Genomic DNA, 24,437 nt, shown 5'->3' on the forward strand with positions numbered 1-24,437 from the left:
CAACCTCAACCCTATTTTTGGTTTCAACAAAATTATATTTATTAGGCATTTATACCCTTACAACCATAAATTTTACTTTACCTTATAATAGTTCATGAAGGAAAATGATGATTGGTAGATTATTTGTTCATAAAATGCATAATTAATGTGAGTTGTTTTTTTAAATCGTCGCAATGAACCAAGATAATGATATATTGCTGTTAAGTGAAGAAATAAAACTTTCCTCTTAGTTCACTATGCCAGGGTTCTTGACATTCCCCCACTCTTATAGTTCAAGCAAACTTTGGCTCAAATAAAAGCGATACACTGCTGTAAGCAGTAGTAGCTGACAATTATTTTTTTGCTTAGTCAAAAATCTGTTCTTATTTTTTTTATGTCTTGAACAAAGTTTTTATTGAATACGTTATTTCGTAGGTAAGTATCTATATTACATCAAGTTCAAAAAAATTTAATTAAAGCAGGGATTATTTATTTTAATTGAAAGTTATAGACTTGAAAATATATCAGAGTGAAGTGAACAAAATTCAAGTGAGATATAGTTGCATGATTGTGAAAAATCTAGATAAAATTGGTATATTTAAGATTAAAATTTTATTTACAGATAATAAAAGTTCAAATTAATAAATAAATTTTATACCAAAAAACAATGGAAGAAGAAGACCCATGGGCTTTAGATGATACTCCTGCTGAAGAAGAAACACCGGCTGAGGGAACAACTCCGGGAACCGCTGCTCCTGCTAAGAAAGAAGAAGAGAAAATTAAAATAGATTACTCAAAACTCGACAAAGCACCGAAGCCCAAGTACACACTTCATTGGGTTCGGCCATTATTTTTAAACTACCGTTATCTGTATGAATATAGGTAAAATTCAAATTTTATAAGTTTTGATCCAAACACAAGTTAATAATTTTTTTTTAATTAGATTATAATCATAATTTTCATACAAATTAATGTATTTTATAGACAGATTTACTACAATGACGTCATTGATTGGATGAATAAACGAAATCGAGGCATATGGCGAGAAGAACCTAATGCTGAAGAATGGGCTGAAAGAATGTTCAGAAACTACGATATGAAAAACATAAATAGGAGTTATAAACGGTCAGCAGATATGCGATGGATAACAGGATACAGATGTGAACCCAGACATTATAGTTACCACACTCGAGCCTACTACAGTCTAAAATATCAACCGATTCTTTGAGATTTATGCTGAATTACATAAAATTATGGCACTTATATTGAAATGTTCGTTTATTATCGTAAGCTTTTTTCATTTTTATTCAATAAATATGGATTTTAATGGAGACCAACTTGTTATAGATATTTAAATAAAATGTATTGTTTGACTGCAACTTTTAAACAATTTTAAATTTGTGCTGATGAAGATATTTGAGTGAAGATTAAACATTAATAAGCCTATTTTTTTAGCTATATTAAAATTTTTCAGTATTTTATCCGTCTAAGATAAAAGAAAAATTAGATTATATGCTAGAAATTGATTCATTTGATTGTCATTTCTTATAAGCCTAATAAATGAATTAATTAACGACAAAATTTTCTAATTTTTGTGTTAGAATAATTATTCACTAGAAAATTAATAAATTTAATGAGCACCATTAGTTAATGAAACATTTTTGGGTAATAAATTAAAATCTTTCCTTTTCATCTAATTATTTTTACGCTCTTCAACTAGATGAATTCTACAATATTATTGTTCCCTGACCAAACGACGGCGACATTTCGATCGCAAAACAATTTATTTATGGTAATATGTGTAGTTTCGACTTAAATACACTGGAGTACTCATCATTATTGCTACTCAGTATATTTTACCATATACTACCATATGGCCATTATTAAATTACTAGCTCCAATAAATACGAATGTCACGTATATTGCGCGATGTACAAATAATTTCCAGCATATCATGACGCATGTTAGTTTCCCAGAGCATAGTAACTTAATCACTTAGGAGATTTTTATAACTTCTTATGCACATAAAATCCATCATTTCACAAATGACCCGAGAAAAATTTTATATATGGATCATTCCACCAAATAAGTACAGTTTTATGGGGCGACCCTCGCGGATTATGTTTAAAATTTGTGGAGGTGTTCTCCATAATAAGAAAAAAATTCCCTAAAAGTTTCAGCCCTTAATATGCAGCGGTTCTAGTTATGATTTTTTAAAATTTTGAAATAAAATTTTTTTTAACTTTTTTATTAATTTTTCTGATGAGGAAAACTTTTTTATCGGAATCGCAGCTTTTGAATGAAAATATCCATTTGATCATAAACACATCAGAAGACCTTTTAAAATTCAATTAAAGTGAAAAAATGGATTTTTCTCGATGTGCGGCGCAAGGTACTTCCAATTTGACTTTTTTTTCTGAAAGATCAAAGTCTTTTTCTACAAAATATGTGGTTTTCACGATGTGCATATTTTTTGTTCAATCACAATTGAATTAAACGTAAAATCTTTATAATTAAAATACTTTTATTTTTGAACTTTTTTCAGATGTTGATACAGTTTTAATGCAAGCATATCCAATTTCATCATTTATCGGTAAAAAAGTGTGAAATGTCTGTGTACCCTTTACCGTTTTTGATGAAGAATATCGTACGTCTAACACATTTTTTTTGTCTAAATAATCATCATTCGTTATGAAAGTAAAATCAACGCCTGTAAAATTCTTTATTGCCCAGGAATGTAAATCTTGTGGTGTCAGTAGGAGAAGGGGGGGGGCAAAGTGGGCCCCCTGAAATTTTTTATAAAAAAGGTGAACAATAAATTATTTATACTTTTGATAATGATTAAAAGTGGTTTTTGTCAAAAAAATTGTCATTGATTCTAAAAAGTAAGAAAAAGAAATAAAAAGAACGGTTCGTCAAATTTTGCCATATTTGCCATATTGCTTTGTCGTAAAGGGTAATGAGAAACAAAGACTAAAAAAAAGAAATAAGTCAATAGGTTCATTCGCAGTGAAGCTACATACTTTTTCATATTAAAAAATAGCAGATTATTGATGGAACGATTTTATTAAATTTTTTTTCAAGTCTATAGCTTCGCTGAAAGTTGACCTTTGAAAATTTTTTGGTATTTTTATTTTTGGAAAATACATTTGAAAATAAAAATTTTCTATATGATACGTTTCCAGAAGATCAATTTTTAAAAAAGTGATGGCTAATTAAGAGTAGAAAAGCCGATTATTTTTAAATTCATTCTTTCTTGGGTTGGGTAAAAAAATTAAAAAAAATCCTAAAAACATTTTTTGGTAGTGTAGGAAAGGGCAAAAGTTTTTCAGCCAAATCAAAAAGGGTCGAGTTCAAAAGTGATCAATTTGACAAATAAAATACCTCCTATTTTCTGTAATTCTCCTAATTTTTTAAAAGAAGTAATTTGTTAAAGACGTTATGTAATATAATGAAAGAACAATAGTTTTGTTTGGAAGTGATCTATATATATAAAAATAAATTGCTGTACGTTAGTCTCGCTAAAACTCAAAAACGGCTCGACCGATTTTCATAATTGTTTTTTTGTTTTGTTCGCCATAGTTCAGAGATGATTCAGAAAAAAAATTTTTTTGGAAAACCCGACTTTTACAGTTAAGCTAAAAAAATCATTATCATCAATCATCATCAAATAATCTATATATATAAAAGTAAATTGCTGTGCGTTAGTCTCGCTAAAACTCAAAAACGGGTGGACTGATTAAAAAATTTTTTTTTGTTTTGTCGCTATAGTTCAGGGATGATAAAAAATAAAAATTTTTGGAAAACCCGAAAGTTCAGCTAAAAAAATAAAAAATTGTTAATTTTGTACCGGAATCGCTATTGTTACGCTTGTGCCTCAAGGTTGCAATAGTGTACCAAAATTGTTCAATATGTAGGAAGATACGTACAAGTATACTTCAGAGCTCGGAGAGCTCAAAACAACACATAAATTGTATTTTTGAGCTCAAAGAGCTCAAAAACGTCATAAATGCCACTTTAAGCGCCCAGTTATGGAATTAACGGGAAGTTGCAGGGATGGCCTTCAGGTTCAACCGTTTTCCTATTTTTATTAACCGTTTATAATTTGTAAACCCAAATTTGTAGCACACTTATTTGTTGTCTCAATAAATTCAAACAGATAAACAACTAAATTCTTTCATTTTAACTTATAAAATAAAATAAGATCTCCATTACAAATATTAATCAGCCATGCAGGCTGATCAATAGATGTTTGAATGAATATACACCAGCGACTAAGAAGAACAGGAATTTGTTGGTCAACTATTTTAGATTCCCTTTCATCAAAGATTTGTCTCCACAGATTGACAACTGCATCAGAGGAAGGTTCAGCAAATTGGCGTATTATAATCTATTGACGGTCAACTATGTTTATTCAAGACTCAAAGATGATATCCCTAAGCTGGAAAAATCCAATTTTATTTATAAGGTGCCTTCCCGAGTCGAAATTTGAGTTCTGTTTTGACGGCACTTTTTTCCAACTTAACTTTCAGATAATTTTACCATCAAACCAGACGTTACATCATTGAGTGCTTTACGAGCGTACGTCTGGTTTAACGGTAATTTGTGGAGTTTTTTCCCATTCTGACATGTTTACCATTAAACCAGACGTTAAATAATTATAATGCTGACCATAATAATAATGGTAATATTTAAAAATGGCTAGCGATTTGGGATCGAATCCCACTCGGATCCTTTTTTTTTTTTATTTTTAATGAAATAATAATAATACTTGATATTTTCTATAAATAAATAAATAAATAACTAAATGAATAGAGAACCTGAACATTATTATTAAGATAATTATAATTATTATAAAATTATTAATATATAAGGCGACGATTAAATGTGACTCCAATACAAAAAATTGTACTGGCGTGGAGCTTTTTTTTTTCTTATGTTGTTGTGAGTCATGAAGGCAGCATTCGTGATAGTTATTGTAAGTACTCGTCGACCATATCTTAATTAACTAACTTAAGAATCCCTTAGATATAAATAATAATCGAAAAAACCGCAACGCCCGGGTTCCGAACCTAGTCCTAACGCTCGCCAGTCTTATACACTATCCGCAATACTACGCAACCGACTTCCATCCAAAGACTTGAGTGAGTTCATATAAACTATACAGTCTAGTCGAGAAGTGAGTTTTCTACGAAAAATCGTTACAATGCTCTTAAAAATATGGTGATTGGTGCGTTGGATTCAGAATTTAATTCTGAGAGAGTGGTATTTTTTAATTTATCCGCCATTAAAAATTTTATTTGTTATAAACAAAAAACGAAGAGAAAAAAAGGGAGTCTTTGTTTTGTAGCTATTACTTCAAAAATATTGAAGTTATCTGAAATTTAAAAAAAGATCCTAAAAGAGTAGAAAATTTTAGTAAAATAAGTCTCAACTCCCGGAGTTGTAGCTCCATTATTTATAATTTTAATTTAACGTTGAAATTTGGGCTTCGCGCGGCCGTTTCAGGTCCTAGGCGTCGCCACCAAGCAAAGTATGCAACACAAAATAATTTTTTCATAACATTCAATATTAATTTAAAAATCTGATTAAATTATAGTGTCATCTGGACACTTGAAGGAATATAACCCCGCAAAAAAAAATTTTTAGCTTGATTTTTGTTTAAGTTATTTAATTGTTATTTAACAAATTTTTCATAGACTTGAGTTTTCACAAAATCTCTCATAAAAATTAAAAAAATGTGTCTATAACTCTTTTTTTTTTTTTTAGGAGTTCTTGTTATATAAATAATGAACAAGATTCCGTTGTAAAAGCTTATAAAAGTTTTTTCATTTGTTTATAATGATTTTTTAAAGTTATCAAAAATTGAAATATCCGGCTAATGTTATAAAAAAAAATTTTTTCCGAAATCTTTAATTCCGGTTGTTTTTGTATTAACATATTGCATTTAGTAGCTTGGCTAATGAATCTTTAATATTAATTGTTTAAAAATTTGTTATTAACAAATAGAAAAGTTGAATATTTTTGAAAATTTTTTTTTTCGTCATTTCATTGTCTTAGTAGAATAATGATTAAAAAAAAAAAATTTCCTAAAAAAATTTTATAATTGTTTTTTTCATTTATCAACCATTTAAATTATTTATTAAGAAATCATTTTTTTTTAAATCATCAATTACAATTCTAAAAATAATTATGAAAGAACTTTGTTTTTACTTGAATTTTTTATTGTTTATTTTATAAACAATTTCTTATAAACAAATTTCTATTTTCATTTTATTTTTTTCCGTAGCTTTAAAAAATTACAAGTTCAGCCATGTGCATCAGAGTTAAAAAAAAAATGTTTCTTTATTTTTTACTGAAATTTAAAATACTTTACCCCATCAAAGTTGAAGCGATCAACTATTTCATTAACTTATGTATTGTTATAACTTCTAAGCTATTGATGATACGGTCTTTGACATTCAAGACGATCTTTTAAACAATTTATTAATTTATATTATAAATTTTTTATATGCTTGATATCTATTATGGTTCAATTTTTATACATATTTGTTTATAAAAAAATGCATTACTTGAATCATTAAATGATTATATCTTTTAAACTATTGAAATTACGACTTTTATGATTCACGACAATTTTATAGCGTAATTATCGGACTACTCAAAAATAATTTTTTTATATTTTTAATTTGATTTGTTTATCAGTTTATTTTATTTATTTAAATTACTACACGGTCAATGATACATTTTCTTATAAACAAATGTTTATAAAATAAAAATGAAAATAAAGTTAAAAAAAAATAAATAATAATAATAATAATAGTTCTTCGGATATTTTTTACGGTCAAAACAGAACCAAGTACGTCTGTTTTAGCGGTATTTTTCACCTGCACCGTCTTCTACCATCAAAACAGACGCATTCTCAGGCGGCAAATCAGCCTTCAAAGGGCTTGGACACTTCTACCGCTAAAACAGAACTCGAATTTCGACTCGGGACACTTTTACCGCTAAAACAGAACTAGAATTTCGACTCGGGTTGTTCTTGTGGCTATTGTTACATAGGTCAAACAAAGCAGAGACTCGAGGATAGATTGAGGCAACACAGGTATGATTGCAAGGCCAATAATGTACTTAAAGAAAATAAGATAGTACTGGCTAGCCATTACTTTGATACAGGAGACCAGTTTGATTTTGATAACACGAGTATTTTACATCAGGAAAACAATAGAGCAAAAAGAAATTTTTGTGAAATGGTGTTTATCAAGACGAACAGGATTATCAATCTGAGATCTGACACGCAAGGACTGAGTGCTATATACAACGGCGTACTTCAATTTTGCAAAGATTATGGACACGGGACTGCGTGACTTCAAAGTTTTACAAGTTTAAATTTATAATTAAATTTTGAATTTGTCGGTTAGATGGTTATCAGGGTTTAATAACAACCGTCAACTGTAATATCTTTTTTACCGACGTGCAATTCTACAGTCTAGTCAGACCATGTGGTTATTTATATATATTTTTTCTTTTAACATTTTAAGGTTAGCTGTCACCACATGACTGTCTTGGTGGAACGCATGTTTTTATTGACTTCTTGTTTTTTATCATTCACGTGTTTTAATTTGGTTTGTGACGTTACCAATTATTTTTATGTAATTTTTAAAAAATCTTTTGAATTAGTTGAAAAAAGAAAAATAGAATGTGTTTTACGATAAACTATTTTTTAACATACATTAATTTACTTGACTACTTTCATGTACTGGTTATGGTAAGAATTTTTATAGTTTGTTATAAGGATTGTAATAGAGTATAATAGAATTAGATTGTATTTATAAATTTATGTATGTATTTTTCAGAGCCTGATGAAGACTCAATAAAGAGTCGAAACGTCGCAATAATAACGATAACATGACTGTTTAATTTGTCATTTATTAATTCCAACTACCTGCGATTTTTTTCATATTACAAATAAGGTTACAATTAAGCAATAGAATAGGTAACTCGTGACGGTAGTCAGCAGGGATCCATCATCATTACTCTCTCTAAATTAACACTTAGAGATAACGTTCGAGCTTGTGTACCGCTCCACACTCCAACGCAATTATTAATTTAGCTCCCGAACGGACAAAGTGATAACGTTCGGATGTTTGAGATTTATATTTCATAACCCTTACGCCCATCACTCACTCCGTTCGTGATATGTGTATTTAAACCTCTCATAACTTTTGAACGGCTTGACCGATTCAATCTCGGTGGGCGCCATTCGAAAGGGCTTGACATAACTTAGATTTTGAATACAATTTGGACCGATTCAAACTAGTAGATTTTAAAAAATCTCAAAAAGACCATTAAAAAAATTTTTTTTAATGTGGTTTTTTTGGAATAACTGTTGAACGGCTTTACCGATCAATTTAAAAAACTAATCAGCTCTGGACATCAAAAAACCACGTCGATTGCTGCCAAGCCGGTCAAAATCAGTTTATTCGTTCGTGAGTTATCGTTGACGAAAGAAATCGAAAAAAAGTGTTTGTTCGAAATTCCTAGTTTGATCGATTTAAACTTGAAGGTTCTTCATGAAGTTTCAAAAACTGCGTTGAATGCTACCAACCGCGTGAAAATCGGTTCATTCATTCAAAAGTTACTGCGGTTTGAAAATTCAAAAAATAGTGAGTCATTAAACCTCAATCAGACTTTTGAGCTTGGAGAGCTCAAAATAATACGAAAAATAAATTTTTGAGCTTGAAGAGTGCAATTTTGAGCGCTTAAGTATGGCATTAGCGGGTAGTTGCAGGGATGACCTTTAGGGTCCACCGTTTTCCAAATTTTTAGTAGATTTCATAGAAATCTAACTATTGCATTGGTCCTCATGATGGAACTTTTGAAAAATTTTGCTATATTTCGACTCAGCTTTTAACGGGTAAAATTGGTGATAATAGGGATTTTAGCCCCTTTTATTATCTAAATTAACTAAACTAACCCGAGTCCAGTTTCGCTTGATCCAAAAATCCTAAAATAGACCGTACTAGACAGTATCAATAAATCCTCGGCTCGAATTTAGAGCTCGCCGATGTCCAGGGTCAAAAAGGGGATTGTCCAATTAAACCATAACAAACGTAATAGAAGAAACAATAGAAATCTTCTATTGAGTAACAATAATTACACATCGTGGTGAAAAGGAAAACCTTCTATCACCTTTACAAAATAGTAGACACACTCATTCGTCCAAATCCGCGCTTCTCGGCATTTACCCGTTTTACCGACTGATGGTAAAACAGGAACTGCTTACGACTTTAAATGCGATCACTTTCTGATTTACTGACTGATGGTAAAACAGGAACCTGTTTACCGACTTTTTGGCGCGATCGTTTTCTGTTTTACCGACCGTCTGGGGGTTTCCAAAAAAATCGCGTTCTGTAAATTGCATTTGAAAGTTTATTTAATAAGCTTCAATTTGTGTAATTTATTTATCCAAATTAAATAGTTTAGGAATAATAGCAATTCAAAAATTTTCAAAAATTGCAAAAATTTTCACTTTTACCGTATTTTCGTGCAATTACAATTGAAGGCGATATCTCATCAAAATTCTATAAATGGCATCTGTTCAATTTTTTCAACATTATGACGGTTTCTTGGTATTTTTTTGTATTTCACATCTTTTTGTAGAGAATGAAAATTATTGAAACGAGCCTTATTTTTTTTGTAAAGTGCAAATGTTATTGAGATGAGTTCTATGAACGTGGACTTGGCGCAATTTTTTACAGTTAAACTGTTTTTGTTCGGATTCATCCTTACGCTTTGTACTATTGGAAAACCAATTGTGAGCTTCTCTGACAAAATATTCTAGTTGGCGAGGTAATGTTTCTGCAGCTTTTTCCGCGCACAAATGGAGAGAGTGACAGATACATTTGATAATTACAATATCAGGTACTTCTTGTTTCAAAAGCGATAAAACAGAATGGTTCACACCGACCATCACATTTGCACCATGAACTCCAATACCGACTAAATTTTTTAAAGAAAGTCCATCAGCTTCTAAATGTAATTTTAAAGCCGAATGAATACCATTAGCAGTTGCGTCAACTATTTTTACAATACGATAAAATGTAGTCAATAATTTTTTCTTTTTAAAAGAAAAATATCGTACCATTATGCATAGAATTTTTTCAGTCGATATATCAGTGATTTCATCAATAAAAAGTGAGTAGGGAAATTCCTTCATATCATTCACTAAGTCTTCGAGCATACACAAGCCTAAAATATTTTTTATGTGATGCACACTTGATTCGATGCAATTTCATCTTACTAAAAACATCCGAATCCGGTTCAATTTTTTTCAACAATTCTGTCAAGTGATTAACTGTGATAATTGATGTATGTTCTGCTATAAATGCGGCTAGTTGAAGTTCAGCAACTTTAACTTTATTGTTAGGAGGTTTTATCACGTTTATTGGAGACATAATTTTGCTTGTTTATCTTTATCAACAGCATTTTTATGTTTAATTGATATTGCATGCTTCCCTAAATCTTTTTTATGTGCTACTAAAATAGTACGGCAATATTTACAATAAGATTTTTGACAGTGACCAGTAGGATCAGGAGCTATCCAATCTAAAACAATATTGAAAAAAAGTATTGTTAATAAAAAAAAATCTTTCAATTGTGTAACTAAATAAAACATACTTAAGATTATGGAAAATGCTTTAAAAATTATCAAAAATATAACAAACTAACCTTTTAAGTTTTCGTCTTGTTCCCATTGTTTCGAATATTTTTGAGCGTAATAATAATGCTGCAGTTATTATATACGATATATTTAAAAAGTAAAACTTGATTCTTACTAGACTAAAAACATGTCAACGTTTAAATGTCAAAATCCACTGGGTATCATATACTATAATATAGGTGCGTAAATATATAGCTATAGTACATCTACAATAAGTTTGTAATGTATAATATAGGTATAACTCCCGAGGGCTCTACTTATACTTTGCTTTAGTATATATATATATATATATATATATATATATATATATATATATATATATATATATATATATATATACAGAGTGTCCCAGAAGTAACGGACGCCATTGTAGCATCTGATAAACAAAATAATTCTGAGTTGAAAAGTCCTTAGCCATTTTTTAATCAGATGCATAGATAATTAATTATTAATTAAAATAACGTCCTTTTATGCGTTAGAGAGAGAGCACTAGTGTCGAGTCAAGTGCGTTCTAACGAAGACGCTTGCACGTGTGAATGTGTAAGTAAATATGTGTGACTACGTAGCTATAGAAACTAGTTAGTCATACAGTTAGTTGTGTCTTTGTTTGGCACATACTTTACTGGACACTGGCGCTCTCTCTCTAACAAATAAAGAGACGTTATTTTTAATTAATAATTAATTATCTATGCGGTTAATTGAAAAATGGCTAAGGACTTTTCGTCTCAGAATTATTTTTTTCATCATATGCTACAATGGTGTCCGTGACTTTTGGGACACCCTGTATATATATATGTGTGTAAATATATACATTGAAAATGTTCTTTTTAAAATTAATAATTGAAGAATTGTTATTTTTTATTAATTTTTTATAATAAAATAAATTTTCTGACGAATTTAAAATTCCCAAAAAAATACCCTAAAAAAATTTATCCCCTAAAACTTTCCCACTATTTGCAAAATATCCCTAAATTTAGGGGAAAATCCCCAAGTTGGCATCACTGATTAATAATCTAAGAGCGGATATTACGACGAACTACCCCCAACAAGGATTGCAGGGGTGGGTTTTAACAATAAAATATCTTAGTTTTCAAAATATAGCTTCTAAAAGCGGCAAATTAGGTAGAAATCTTTTATTTGTCATATAGAGATCATCTCAAAACGGATTTCAATAAATTCTACTTCCGACAGGGATTGCGGGGGTGAGTGTTAAAATCTAAAATTTTATTTTCAAAAATGTAACTTCTACAGACTGTAAATTTGGTTGGAATCTTCGTGTATGATGTCAAGTTCAGCTAAGAATGGATTTTCTCGAATTCTCACCTCAAAAGGGATTGCAGAGGTGTTAACAATGAAAATCTCTCATTTCCAAACAAATGTTTCTATGGACTCGAAGTTTTGTTGGAACCTTTCGTTTATAATGTAGAAATAATCTCGAATAGGATCTTACGAAATTCCTCCCCCACATAGGAGTGCAGGAGTGATAATTTTAAAAAAATGCATATTCTTTCTATTTATATTGTTCCTACTGTAACAGGGTAAAATTACCCTGCATCGATAAGTCACCAGAGATCGATAACTATTCGACTAGCACTGGTGTTACGTCCTGGGACGACACAAATGTAATCGACTGCTTGTTTTTACGGTCAGACAACTAAATGCCTTTACCCTGGGAGTGGCAGTCACACTTATTGACAGATTTATTTGATTTAGAAACTTATTGAATAATTAACGCTAAAGGAATGACCATCAGAACCGGTTGGAAAAAGGAACGGAGGAGAAAGTGAAATATTAAAGAAAGAAATTAATATTTTACTTATGATTTAAGTAATATTAAATAGGTGTTTTATTTATAACTGGTACACTCAGGATGTTGTTACGGAACACTTCTCTACTGGGTTGTTACGATTGGAATTGGTCAGTGAACAATTGCGTCAAGTTGGATTTTAGGTCGTCTTCGTTGTTGAAGGTGATGTCGCAGCGAACTTGGCGTTGATTCGTCTAGAGGTTGGAGATGTTGAAACTGGAGAGTGGAGATGTTGAAACTGGAGAGTCTTCCGAAGAAACACTAAGTTGATTGTAAAATTTAATGCTCGGGTTGGTGAGTGATGGTGTCTGATTCGATATTAACTCTGTTGTTTTTAATTTTGATTTTCGAAATCGATGCTTGATTTCAGTGGAAATAAGTAGATGTTGATTAGAAATTGAAATTTGGTTGATTGGAATTTTATTCAAGACAAAATAGTTCCCAAAGTTTAATTTTTACTGTGTATTGTACTAGACTCGCTGAGAGCTTCCTCGTAGCTTAAAAGTTTTCTCCGCACTGACTGTGGCAGTCCAATGCTTGCCTTTTTATAATACTGCTAAGGGATGGACTTGATGGTGGAATGTTCCTCAGGTGACACACTTTAGACTGGTGTAGGGGTACCGCTCCTGCGAATTCTAAAAATTCTGTAGTTGTGTTCGTCTTGTTCGTGGAAGACCTTTAACGCAATAGGTCTGTTGGACATTCGCATAGTTAATGTTTGCACTATTCTTTTTCCTGGAGTCCTGATCCCACGCATGCGAATACGTCGTGACATGTCGCACCCTTAACCTTAGCGTGAAGCTCCCTCTTTTGTTTTCTGTTCTCCTGTTCTTGTCAGTCACTCAATTGTCGTTTCAGCCTGTGTTCATTTCTTTTTCGGCACTCCTTTAATCGATATCAAGTCCTCTTCTTCTTTTACTTTATTAAATCCTGATCCTTCTATTCCAATTGTCTTGCAGTAGGAATATTTTTTTATTACTTATTAAATTGACCAAAATTTCCATCCGTAACACTGGTGCGCCTCGATTTTCGGGCCTAATGAGAGAGTAGGAGGGGGTATTTTGGGGGTTGTTATATAGGTGAGCTAGGCGTTGTGACAGGGAGAAGTAGTGTAACCGCCAGACAGTGTGCCACAAATCAAGAAAAACCGATCCCCGGAGTAGTTATGAGACGACAGAAGCCAATAACATCTAGGACTCCAATCTCGAGTAGTGAGTTAGATCGTCGTATAATCCAACAAGGTATCAATAATTACTCTGTGGGCTAGGAGTGGACCGCGGGGTTTATACTCAGTTTACTTCTCCTCTGATTGATTATTCTCAATTTATTTAATAATAATTCAATAATCATTTAATTGCAATTAAATTTCATTCGTTAGTTGCCGTTGAGCGTGCCTCTAGGGGGTTTATACCCGAGGACTGCTCAAGGACCTTGCGGTGTTGATTGTCGTGAGAGTTTATTAATTTACTCTATTAATTCTAAATCATTCTGAACATCTGGAAGGTCGGTTTGATTACATTTATTTTATTTCATAAAATAAAACCGAGAATTAAAAGCTTCGAGAAAATTCCATTGTCTTCTCACGGATTAGCCAAGCGTCGGTTGAATTTTACAACGCAGTTAACGTGTACCCAAGGTCAAAGACTACTATGAACTAACGAATGCCGGCGTCCATTTTGAGCGCGCAAATTCCTGGCAATTATTTTACAAGACGAACTATTAAGAACAATCGAATTATTATTATTTAATATTATTTATTACAAGAAAATATTAATTATTTAACATTATATAATTTATTGAGAATTGGCTATTGGACTTCGACGCAATTAAAATTGAATACCCGTGGATAATTTTTCGTGAATTTATTTTACATTGAGATAAATTGTTTTATTAATTATTTATAAATCGAAAAATTCCACGTGGTCTTTTTATATATTGAATTATTGAAAATTAAAATTATTATTCTGTTGGAATTGTTTATAAAAATATTTAACGGCGTGGATTAATTCCCAGAAAATTAGTCAGAATTTTATAAAGAAATATTCTTAAGAATTTATTCAAAATTTAAGAAATAAAATTTACGAGTTGAAATTGGAGTAAAATTTTACGTCGAATGATCCGGAAGATTTATTTATAACATTAAATAATGTTGAGTATTAAACTCGTGGTTAATTTGGAATAAATTCAAGCATCGGTTTTTAGTGTAGATTTTTTTGAGAATTAAATGATTAGTTGTGAAAATGGTTTACGATTTAATTGTTAGCTAATGACTGAATTAATTAAGCAAAAATTTTGACGTAATAATTTTCTGATATTAAATTTTGTAATAACTTTCATAAGTCAAAAATAAAAGTTAAGTAAAGTCAGAGTGTGTGTGAAGACCGTGCGGGTTATACGTGTGTGAGTGTGTACGTTCTCTGCTTGTTGATGTTTTGCCGAGCCGAGGACTAGTGTGTGAGTGTGTACATTCTCTACTTGTTGATGTTTTGCCGAGTAGAGTAGTTCGTACAGTCTTAGAGCGTGAGGGTCCGGTGAACAGTGCGATTTAGTTGGAAGCTGCGGTATAGACGCTCCATAAGAGGGTACCGTCAGGATTAAGATTTTTGGCAACGTCGAGCGAGAACGTCTTGAGCGTCTATGTCAACCCCGAGAATTTCATACAAGAGCAGGTCGTGTGGGAGTTGATTCGAGTTCACAATTATTCCAAGACTGGGAAAATCAGGAACGCCTAGCTGGACCTTTAGATTATCACCCAGCTCGTCGATTGACAAACTCAGGCAATGTTCATGGAAATTATTTTCAATCTTTAGACCAGGGTTGTTACCGCGGTGTCATACCAGGTAACATCCAAACGTTTTTACCTCAGGCAAATTATCCTGGGACTTTTGCCGATAATTACCAGAACAAGGTGCCTGTTATTCAGTCTGGATACCAACAAGCACCTGCGCAGAGTATACAAACTGGAACTCCAAACATAATAACATCGGGACAGTATGCTGCTTTTCAACAGTATCAACCAACAGAAACACAAGCTTCGAATGTGCCTGTACAAGATGAGGGTCAACTTTACAACTTGAATTATTTACGTGGACCTAGACCATGCTTCAACTGCGGGAAACAGGGTCACACATTCGAATATTGTCGAGGTCCTAGGAAGCTAGTTTGTAATATCTGCTATAAAGTAGGACATATGAGACAGACTTGTCCTTTATCTGCTCTGGCGAATTTATAACCTCTATCAGAGTTAGTAAACCCTGGGTCAATTTTACTACATCAAAAAAATAGTCAGTGGTAGCTCGTAGTTTCCCACGTGTCTTACCAAGATAAACTGAAGACTAAGGAAAAAGATTTGCATCATAGAGAGACATTCGAATACCAATCTGGGTTTATCCCCGAAAAGAGATGCGGGATTTATACCAATCTTTTCTCGTGGGCCAGATTCGGTGAATGATTATGGATTGTTAATTTTATTATTGATGAAAATATACGTTGTTAAAAAAAAAAAAAAAAAAAAAAAAAAAAAAAAAAAAAATAAAGATAATCATCGCACAGCGATTTGTTGAACCACTCTGTACAGAGGAGGTAATAAAAGTGAGTATTCTACTGCAAAACCCATCACTGGGTCTTTCAGTTACTATATTAGAATCTTGTATATTTTTCACGAAACAAAAATTTGGAGGAAAACTCAGAAACAGAACAATAAGCATCTGTTCCTGAGTGAGAATGAGAAGTTGGAAACCAGTGCAAACCAGCAGTTAGTCAACAAGTAGTCTCACCAACTATCAACACGTCTTCACAAACATCATGATACTATTAATGCTCCAAGAGACATTAGATAGAAATAGTGAGAGATCTTATATCAAATGGAAGAGTGTATGAAGATATTTAAACATCTAGTTGTTGATGATATACTTGGTGATCTACGTGATCTATTGAGCGGAAAAAACACCCGTTACACTACAGATATAAAATTTGATAGAATCTCAAGAGAAACAGGAAATTACAGGGATGGCCTTCAAGGTCAATCGATTTAAATATTTTTCTTTCTTAATAATTATATTTTCTTATAACAATCGTATCATTCACAGCGGAGAAAAAGTCATTGTAAGGTGTCAAAACTTTAACTTTACATGTAGCTATTTATTCAACGGACTAAGAATTTTACATACACATCCACAGATTCGGTAGAATCTGGCGCCAAGTTCCGTTCAAATCTGTTGTAAACGGAGCGCCAGACTACCGAGTGTGTTTACTGTAATCAGAACGGTTTTTTGAGGTTGCGAAATTTTATTTAATTCAACGGTACTTTTTTCTCTAATTTGTTTATTATAACAGTAATTCATAATTTATTTTACCGTATTAATTAATTATATTCACTTATAACAATTTATTTACTTGAAATTATTAAATTTTATTAGCACATACTATAGCACGCTCACAAATTTCGATCCTGACTTTTTTTTTATGGAGAAAGGTCAGCGCCACAGAATAGATAAAATAAAAATGTGTAGTAATCCTCCTATAGATACGCAACTACAGTTAAAAAAAGTAATTTACAGCTTACATTTACAGCCGCCAGGGTGCACTGGAATTATATCTACATAAACTGTAGCTTCAAGGGGATAGTTTGCGGTAAAAAATGCAGCCAACGCGAGATTTAAGTTGGTACCACTTGTCAATTTTTATTATAATTACAAAAAATACTAAAATCCGAACAAAAACAGTTACACTGTAAAAAATTGCGCCAAGTCCACGTTCATAAGACTATTAAGAAAAAAAATTTATTTTTTTTTACAAAAAGATATATGACTCAGCTAGTGGGCTGAAACGGGTGTCTTGTTTCCCTTGGTCGCCCCTTTTTTCTCTTTAAGGGCGCCACTGGATTTTTGGACTCAGTATCCAGAAACTGGACCAGAAAATGGAGTAATAGGTCAGGGTCGTGAGAGATTGCTGAAAGGAACCAAAATTTAAACACAGATATTCGTTTAACAAAATTATTTATTTATCCAATCCCTTTTACGATTGAAATAATGGCCAAAATAACAATATATAAAATTTCATGAAACAAATACACACTTACACCCCACTCTCATACGCTATATTTCGCGCTGTCCAGCTAGACCCTCACGTGGCTGTAGTACCCGATGCCTACTGGACTCTCACGTTACTCTATCTACTTCGCGTCGTCCCCTGGACCTTAACGCTACTCTAGCTTAGTTCACGTGGTCTCACGGACCCTCACGCCACTGAGCTGGACCCTGACGTGACTACACACGCTGTCCACACAGTGCACGCTGTCCCCCAAACTTCACGCTACTCTAAGAGAACTACCCCGAAGCCAGAGGAGTATACCATGAAACCGAGATAGTCTCTTTACTCACACACAACCACACTATTTCTTAAATTCCAGTAATAATAACGCTTAATTCCAATTTATAAATAAATTTTCCAAAATATTATTTTCCTAATTAATATTTCTAAGTTTCCTAATGATCATTTTCCTAATTATAATTTACAAATTTCTATTATCTAAATTACTGCCGTATCTTCAATTACTACAACAATAATTATCCAAAGTACAATTCCGAGTTATCGAGGATTAAATCCATTTATCATGTCCGAGAATTACTAAATAAATTTTAATCTTTATTTTAGTAAAAATTAAATGAATTCCGATAATTGAGTAAACTTAAATTCTTCCTAAATTATTTGTATTTAATCAAAATTATTTTATTTAATTCTGAGCCATTTTATTTAATCTCTTTATCGGCGGTAAATTTTACTGAATTTTATTTTCATTGTAAATGTGAAATTATGACAAAAGATTATTCTATTGACAAGAGGTTATTTTATTTTAAACGAACTAAGACTTTTGTTTCAACCTTGAGTGTCCTCTACTCAGCGTTCTCGCGCGGGACAAGATGGCTGACGCTCTCGCTCGGTCGTTCGTCTCTGTCGTAAGTTTTTGGTGTAGTTTTTTTCTGACCAATTTTTACAATTTTTATTTTCTACCCTTTTTTACTAAATAATTTAGATTAACAATTATATTGATTTTAATGATTATTTCCTGACTCTAGATTTATTTAAATTATGACAAATATTAAATAATGCGCCAAATAATTTATTAAAATAATTTTAGTGTGAAATAAATTTTTGTTTCAAATAATTCTAATTTAGCAGTTTACTCAATTCTATTTCTACTGGCTTAAGCCAAATTATTATTCAACGATTCTCAATAAATAAATTTTACACATGACTTAAGAATCTGGAATTGATAACCCGAATTAAATTCCTGGTATTATTTACCCGGACAGGCCTATGTGTAAAATAAGCAATGACAAAGACAAATTATTTTCCTTAAACAAATTAATCAATAACCCGAAATAAGTCCTAGTATTATTAATTAATTGTTTTATAATTTGATTCTAAATTTAATACTTAATATTGATACTTAAACAAACTAACGATTGTGACCGAGCACGAAATGGCGGTGACCTTCAGCCGACATGTTGCCTGGCTGACGCCGCAGACCCGAGAGATAATTAACTCGTTATTTGTACCTGGTGTTTTTATAATTTTATTTGCACTCCCTCGGTGAGCTGCAACTCCCCGTCTTCGGGTACTGATGTGAATTCTCCCTTGGTGAGGCAGTCTCAATTTAGCGGAAAAACTCTGGTCACCATCACTCGCTCTCTGGATATTTATAACGCTTGTAACCGCAAATCAGCATTAGAAATTATCACAAGTTGAAGTTAATCTAACCAAGCTGGCATTCGGCCTAGCAAGCATTAAATTAACAAAATGCTATCGCTTCGTTCCACGTTGGACAAGCAGAATAAGAATAATTACCTTCGCTGGATGTTTTAGAAAAATTTGCGTGTCGTCCAGTCGAGCCACTCAGTCACAATGAGTCTTACCAAATTTTGTTCTTCCTTTCTTGCTTCCTCTGCTCTCCCCACTACCACTACGCCGGCTTCTCCACCTTGGGGCCTTTCTTACTAGCTTCCAAACGAGCTTTAGATCACAGCGCACTGTGACCTGTCGATAAATAACTGAGTACTGAAATAGGGGAATTTACCGGGTAACGATCACTCCGTTACAGGGCAAAGGGACTGAGGCAGAGAAAGAGGACCGTTGGATAGAGAAGGGACAGCTGAGGAGTTGGGTAAAGGGACTGAAGCAAGGAGGGAAGTGTCAACGGATACCTACTTTTCTACTTTTATATTCGCCTAATACTTTGTCGGGCCGATTTTCGCCAAAATTTGTTTATTTAACGTTTTAAATAATTCTTTTTTTTACTTAAATTGTTCCTAACGTGTTCAGTATTATTACTACTATTATTATTATTATTATTATTATTGTTATTAACATTTGGTTAACTCGAGTATTAATTAATTTAGTGGGTGTTTAACAATTTATTTGAGTATTATCTCTAAAGAAATATATTTTATTATCATTTGTTTATTTATAGTGAATATAATTATTGAATATAACAATAATTTCTAAGATATTGGTATTATTTAATCATTTTGAAGTTTTTTTTATTAATTATCGTCGTGTTTAATTCATGTTTATGAATAATTATTTATTTATCAAGATCTCAATTAGAATTACCCCGAACGTGACAAAAACCGTGAAAATTACCCATTACAGATATAAAATAAAAAAATTAAAGAATCCAAGTAATCGATATGATTTTATATAATTTTCGGAAATTAAAAAACATTTTGTTGTAAATTTAAAAATTAAAGAAATAATTTTTGAACGTATTTGGTGTGCGTCATTGCTTATGTCAAATTTTTTTAAGTCCTAGTAGATAGATTTTATGAATTTCATAAAAAGTAAAATATTTTGCAACCACGCACACTAAATACGTTCCAAAATTATTTCTTTAATTTTTAAATTTACAACAAAATGTTTTTTAATTTCCGAAAATTATATAAAATCATATCGGTTACTTGGATTCTTTAATTTTTTTATTTTATATCTTTTTGTAAAGAAAAAAACATTTTTTTCCTTAATAGTCTTATGCACGTGGACTTGGCGCAATTTTTTACAGTGAAACTGTTTTTGTTCGGATTTTATTTTTGCTGATTACACAACCGACAAATTGTTCTTATAACGGGATCGGGGGAAAGTAAAATGCATTTTCTAAACATTTGAAATAAAGAAAAAAAATTTGGTTACTTATTTAAATAGAATTCGTAAAAAACATGTGCATTTAATTTTCTATGAAAAATTAATTTCACGGAGAAAATTTTAATTAACAGCAAAATTCTTCGTACTTGAAGCTTGGCAGATTTTAACTTCACTTATGAAACCTGCAATTACTACCTGAATCTTTCACTGATCATTTCAAATTTTTTTTCTTCGTGTTTATTATTATCCGTTTTTGGAAGAAAGCTTCGGGAATGTTGTAGTGATTGCACATTAAAAGTTACAATGAATACAAGCTAGAATAATCACAGGGATAAAAATTACAGGCCAATCCGATGGAATTTGGTATCAGTGCAAGTCAAAACAATATTCCCATTAAATTTGAAGTCTAGATCTAAGAATAAAATTTTATAAACTGCCTAGCGGAGCGGGTGGGTAACAGCTAGTTATATATAAAAATAAGTGTTGTTTCGAAATTATCATACAAAGCCATACATGATCAGGTAGGGTAACGCTCACTTATTTAGCTTAATTACAAATGGTCATGTGTGATTGAGCTTGGTCAAGCTTGAATTGTCCACGATCAGGCTTGATCAAGCAAAATTCTTGTATGGTCATACAAGGCCATACTCCTTCATATAGGCTCATGCACGACCTTTTAGTTCTCACAGTATACGTTCATACACGGTCAAGTATGGTTGAGTATGATCATGTATAGTCACGCCTGATCGTGCACAATCACGCATGCTGAAAAGTACATGATTGAAGATGATCTTACACAATCATGCATTATTCATGCACGATTATATATAGTTCATACATGATCATATCTGCTTCATACTTGATCAAGCATAATCACGTGAGTTTATTTTTTCTGAAGGAAAGGAAAAATTAGAAAATTTGTTTTAAAAGTTATGCAATATTCAAATTTTCACCATTCTCTGAAATTTTCAAGTTTACTGAAATATATTACTGTTCAGTGAACAGGCCCAGCCGCAATAAGTCACCCCTAGGGGACTCCTAAATTCACGAGCCGCACCTGCAACCGCCAGTTCCCGCGAAAACTAACCGCCTACGCAAAACTTAGCTTGACCGATCACGCCATGTCTCGACGGTGTGATTGGCTGATTGCTCCGCAGACATGCGCAGTCAGCCTTCTTCCCGAAGCTGACGAGAAAAAAGATGCATTATGATCATCATTCTTTCGCTTCAACGCTTTTGAGTCTTACGCTTTGCTATCCCGCTATTTTAATTCGCTTGAGTTATAAAATTCCGTTTTTTCGCTTATTCGATTATAAATCCGCTTTAATAAATTGTGATTAATTATTCTTGAGGTTGTTACAGATAATTTAGTTTGTTTGTGCAGTAATTCACCGCTTTCTGTGCCGGCTGTGTATTCACCAAGGTGTCAACCGGCTTCGTATTATTTCGTACGCTTTGATTAACCCTGATTAAACAGAATGATTTAAAATGATTAAAAAATTTTTAATCATTTCAAATCATTTTAATCGTTAAAAAATAATTGAAAATGATTCAAAATGATTAAAAATTTTTAATCATTTTGAATCATTTTTAATGAGCCTTTTTCCTGAGAGTAGTACAGCGAACGAGCCACGAGAGGCAGCACTCGTAGTAGGGACAAACTTAAAATATTTTCATTTAAGACAGTGTTATTTACGCTATATTATTTTATTAATTAAAAATAATATTTAAACACAAAAAAATTTTTTTAATAATCACTATGCCAACAAAACATTGTAGTTTTGCAAAGTGTACGTCGGATAATCGTTATCCAGAGGAAAATGTGTTTTTTATACCATTTGTAAAACCTCATATCGACGAGGTTAGATGTAATAAATGGATACATGCGTCAAGGAGAGTGGATTTAACAGTAAAAAAAATAAATAAATATTCATATGTGTGCTCAAAACATTTTATCGGTGGAAAAGGTCCAACTGTAGAAAATCCTGATCCTGTTTCTACAACGATAAGCAAAGTAAGTAATAATAAAATTTATCTGAAAACGAATATTTGCAATTGGAGTGAAAATAAATTTGTTCATGAAGTTTTATTGATTTCTTAAGCTAGAAAATTAATTAATGTCTGTCAGAGTTAAAGCCATAAATAATTGGAAATTTTATTACTGCAATAATAAATAAATTAAAAATAATTTTCTTGTCTATTTGAAAAACGTTTTATAGTAACAAATTTATAATTTTTACAGGTACCAAAGGCACGAAAAAAAAGACTTTCAACATCAACAGTTGATTCTCTATGCAGTCCAGACCAAAAATCAAAAAGAGGCAAAGATGTTAACTCTGATTTTTTCATTCCAAGTAAACAAAATGATACTCAAGATATTTCAGTTGACGACTATTTAACTCCTAAATTTACTGAACCACCACCAAGTGAAAAAGAGCACACCAATCAATATGTAGCTCATGCAGAAAGTCAAACTTGTATAGAAGTTGAAAGTATTTTTGTGAAAAAACTACAAAATGAAATTGAAACACTTACGAAAAAATTAAGTGCATCTACCCTTAACTATGAGTCATGTATAAATGATAGTAAAAAGTGTTATGTCGGACTCAACGTTCGACATTTTAAATTAATTGGATATAAATTATCCACTAATAATTCATATTTTTACATACATTTATTTTATTGTTTTAAAACTTTCCTCTCTAGACATTGCCATTAGTAATTTTTCCAAAAAGAATATTTTTTATTTTTCTATTTTACGCCAGGTAATCGGTTTATATGGGTCGGGTTGTAAACCATAATTTTATGACCCGAACATTCAAGGAAATAGTCTTATTTATCTAGTTACATCTTGGGAATTTTCCGCGTTTGGTTGGGCCGACCAAGAGCTCCGAGCCTGAACAAATAGTCTAATGGACTTTAACCTTTGTCTAGATCCGGAATAGAAATTTTTTTGTGATAATAAAATAAATGTACAGAAAGAGAAAATATTATAAAGATAACAGTATTTTAAATAATACAAAAAGGTAAATAATGATAATTTTAAGTAACAAATTTTTGAATAATATAAAAAATAATATCTTTAAATAATGATAATTTTAAGTAACAAATTTTTGAATAATATAAAAAATAATATCTTTAAATAATGATAATTTTAAGTAAACAAATTTTTGAATAATATAAAAAATAATATCTTTAAATAATGATAATCTAAGTAACAAATTTGAATATTGAAAGAAATAATATTCCTCAATAATGATAATTTAGTATAATAATTTAAATAAGGAACACCAACGTATGTAATAATAAAGCAAAATACTTAAAATATTAATAGTTAAATAACATTAATAAATAACAATAGTTTAAGTTTAGAAAAAGGAAATAAATGTTATAAGGTTTATTTCGAATTAAATATAATTCGCTAAACATTTTAACTTACGATAAATTAATTACTCGGTTAATTAATTTAATAGAATCTCCCGAATAAACAAATAAACTACAGTAATGTAAATTTAGATTTAGTTAAATAAATAACTTAGTTAACAAAGTAAAAATTTAACAATGATTTACGTTTCGATTGTTAACATAGAATTTAAGAGAAGGGAGACAACAGGCCTTTGAGACAACGTGGAGGGAGTAGTGCGCTACCCGAAACGTTGGGCCCTCTCGAAGAAAGGGAAACTCGTGACTACTTGGTGTTACTGTAATTGGCCTAGAGTTTCCCCCAAACATAGAAATTAGGAAAATGTCACCACCTAAAATTCTTGTCAGTTTCAGTTTTTTTTGTTT

At 31.5% G+C, this 24,437-nt stretch overlaps 1 protein-coding gene across 1 annotated transcript; it reads left to right on the forward strand.

Annotated features, from left to right (window-relative positions):
• The first annotated feature begins 268 nt into the window (after positions 1-268).
• LOC123272671 (flightin) lies at positions 269-1,513 on the forward strand. The gene is made up of 3 exons (XM_044739610.1): positions 269-414; positions 602-861; positions 964-1,513. The coding sequence occupies exons 2-3, from the start codon at positions 647-649 to the stop codon at positions 1,205-1,207; spliced, it is 459 nt and encodes a 152-aa protein (XP_044595545.1). The 5' UTR covers positions 269-414; positions 602-646; the 3' UTR covers positions 1,208-1,513.
• Positions 1,514-24,437: the final 22,924 nt, after the last annotated feature.

Source organism: Cotesia glomerata, linkage group LG10 (genome assembly GCF_020080835.1).
Source record: "Cotesia glomerata isolate CgM1 linkage group LG10, MPM_Cglom_v2.3, whole genome shotgun sequence".
In the NCBI taxonomy this organism is placed as follows: Eukaryota; Metazoa; Arthropoda; class Insecta; order Hymenoptera; family Braconidae; genus Cotesia; species Cotesia glomerata.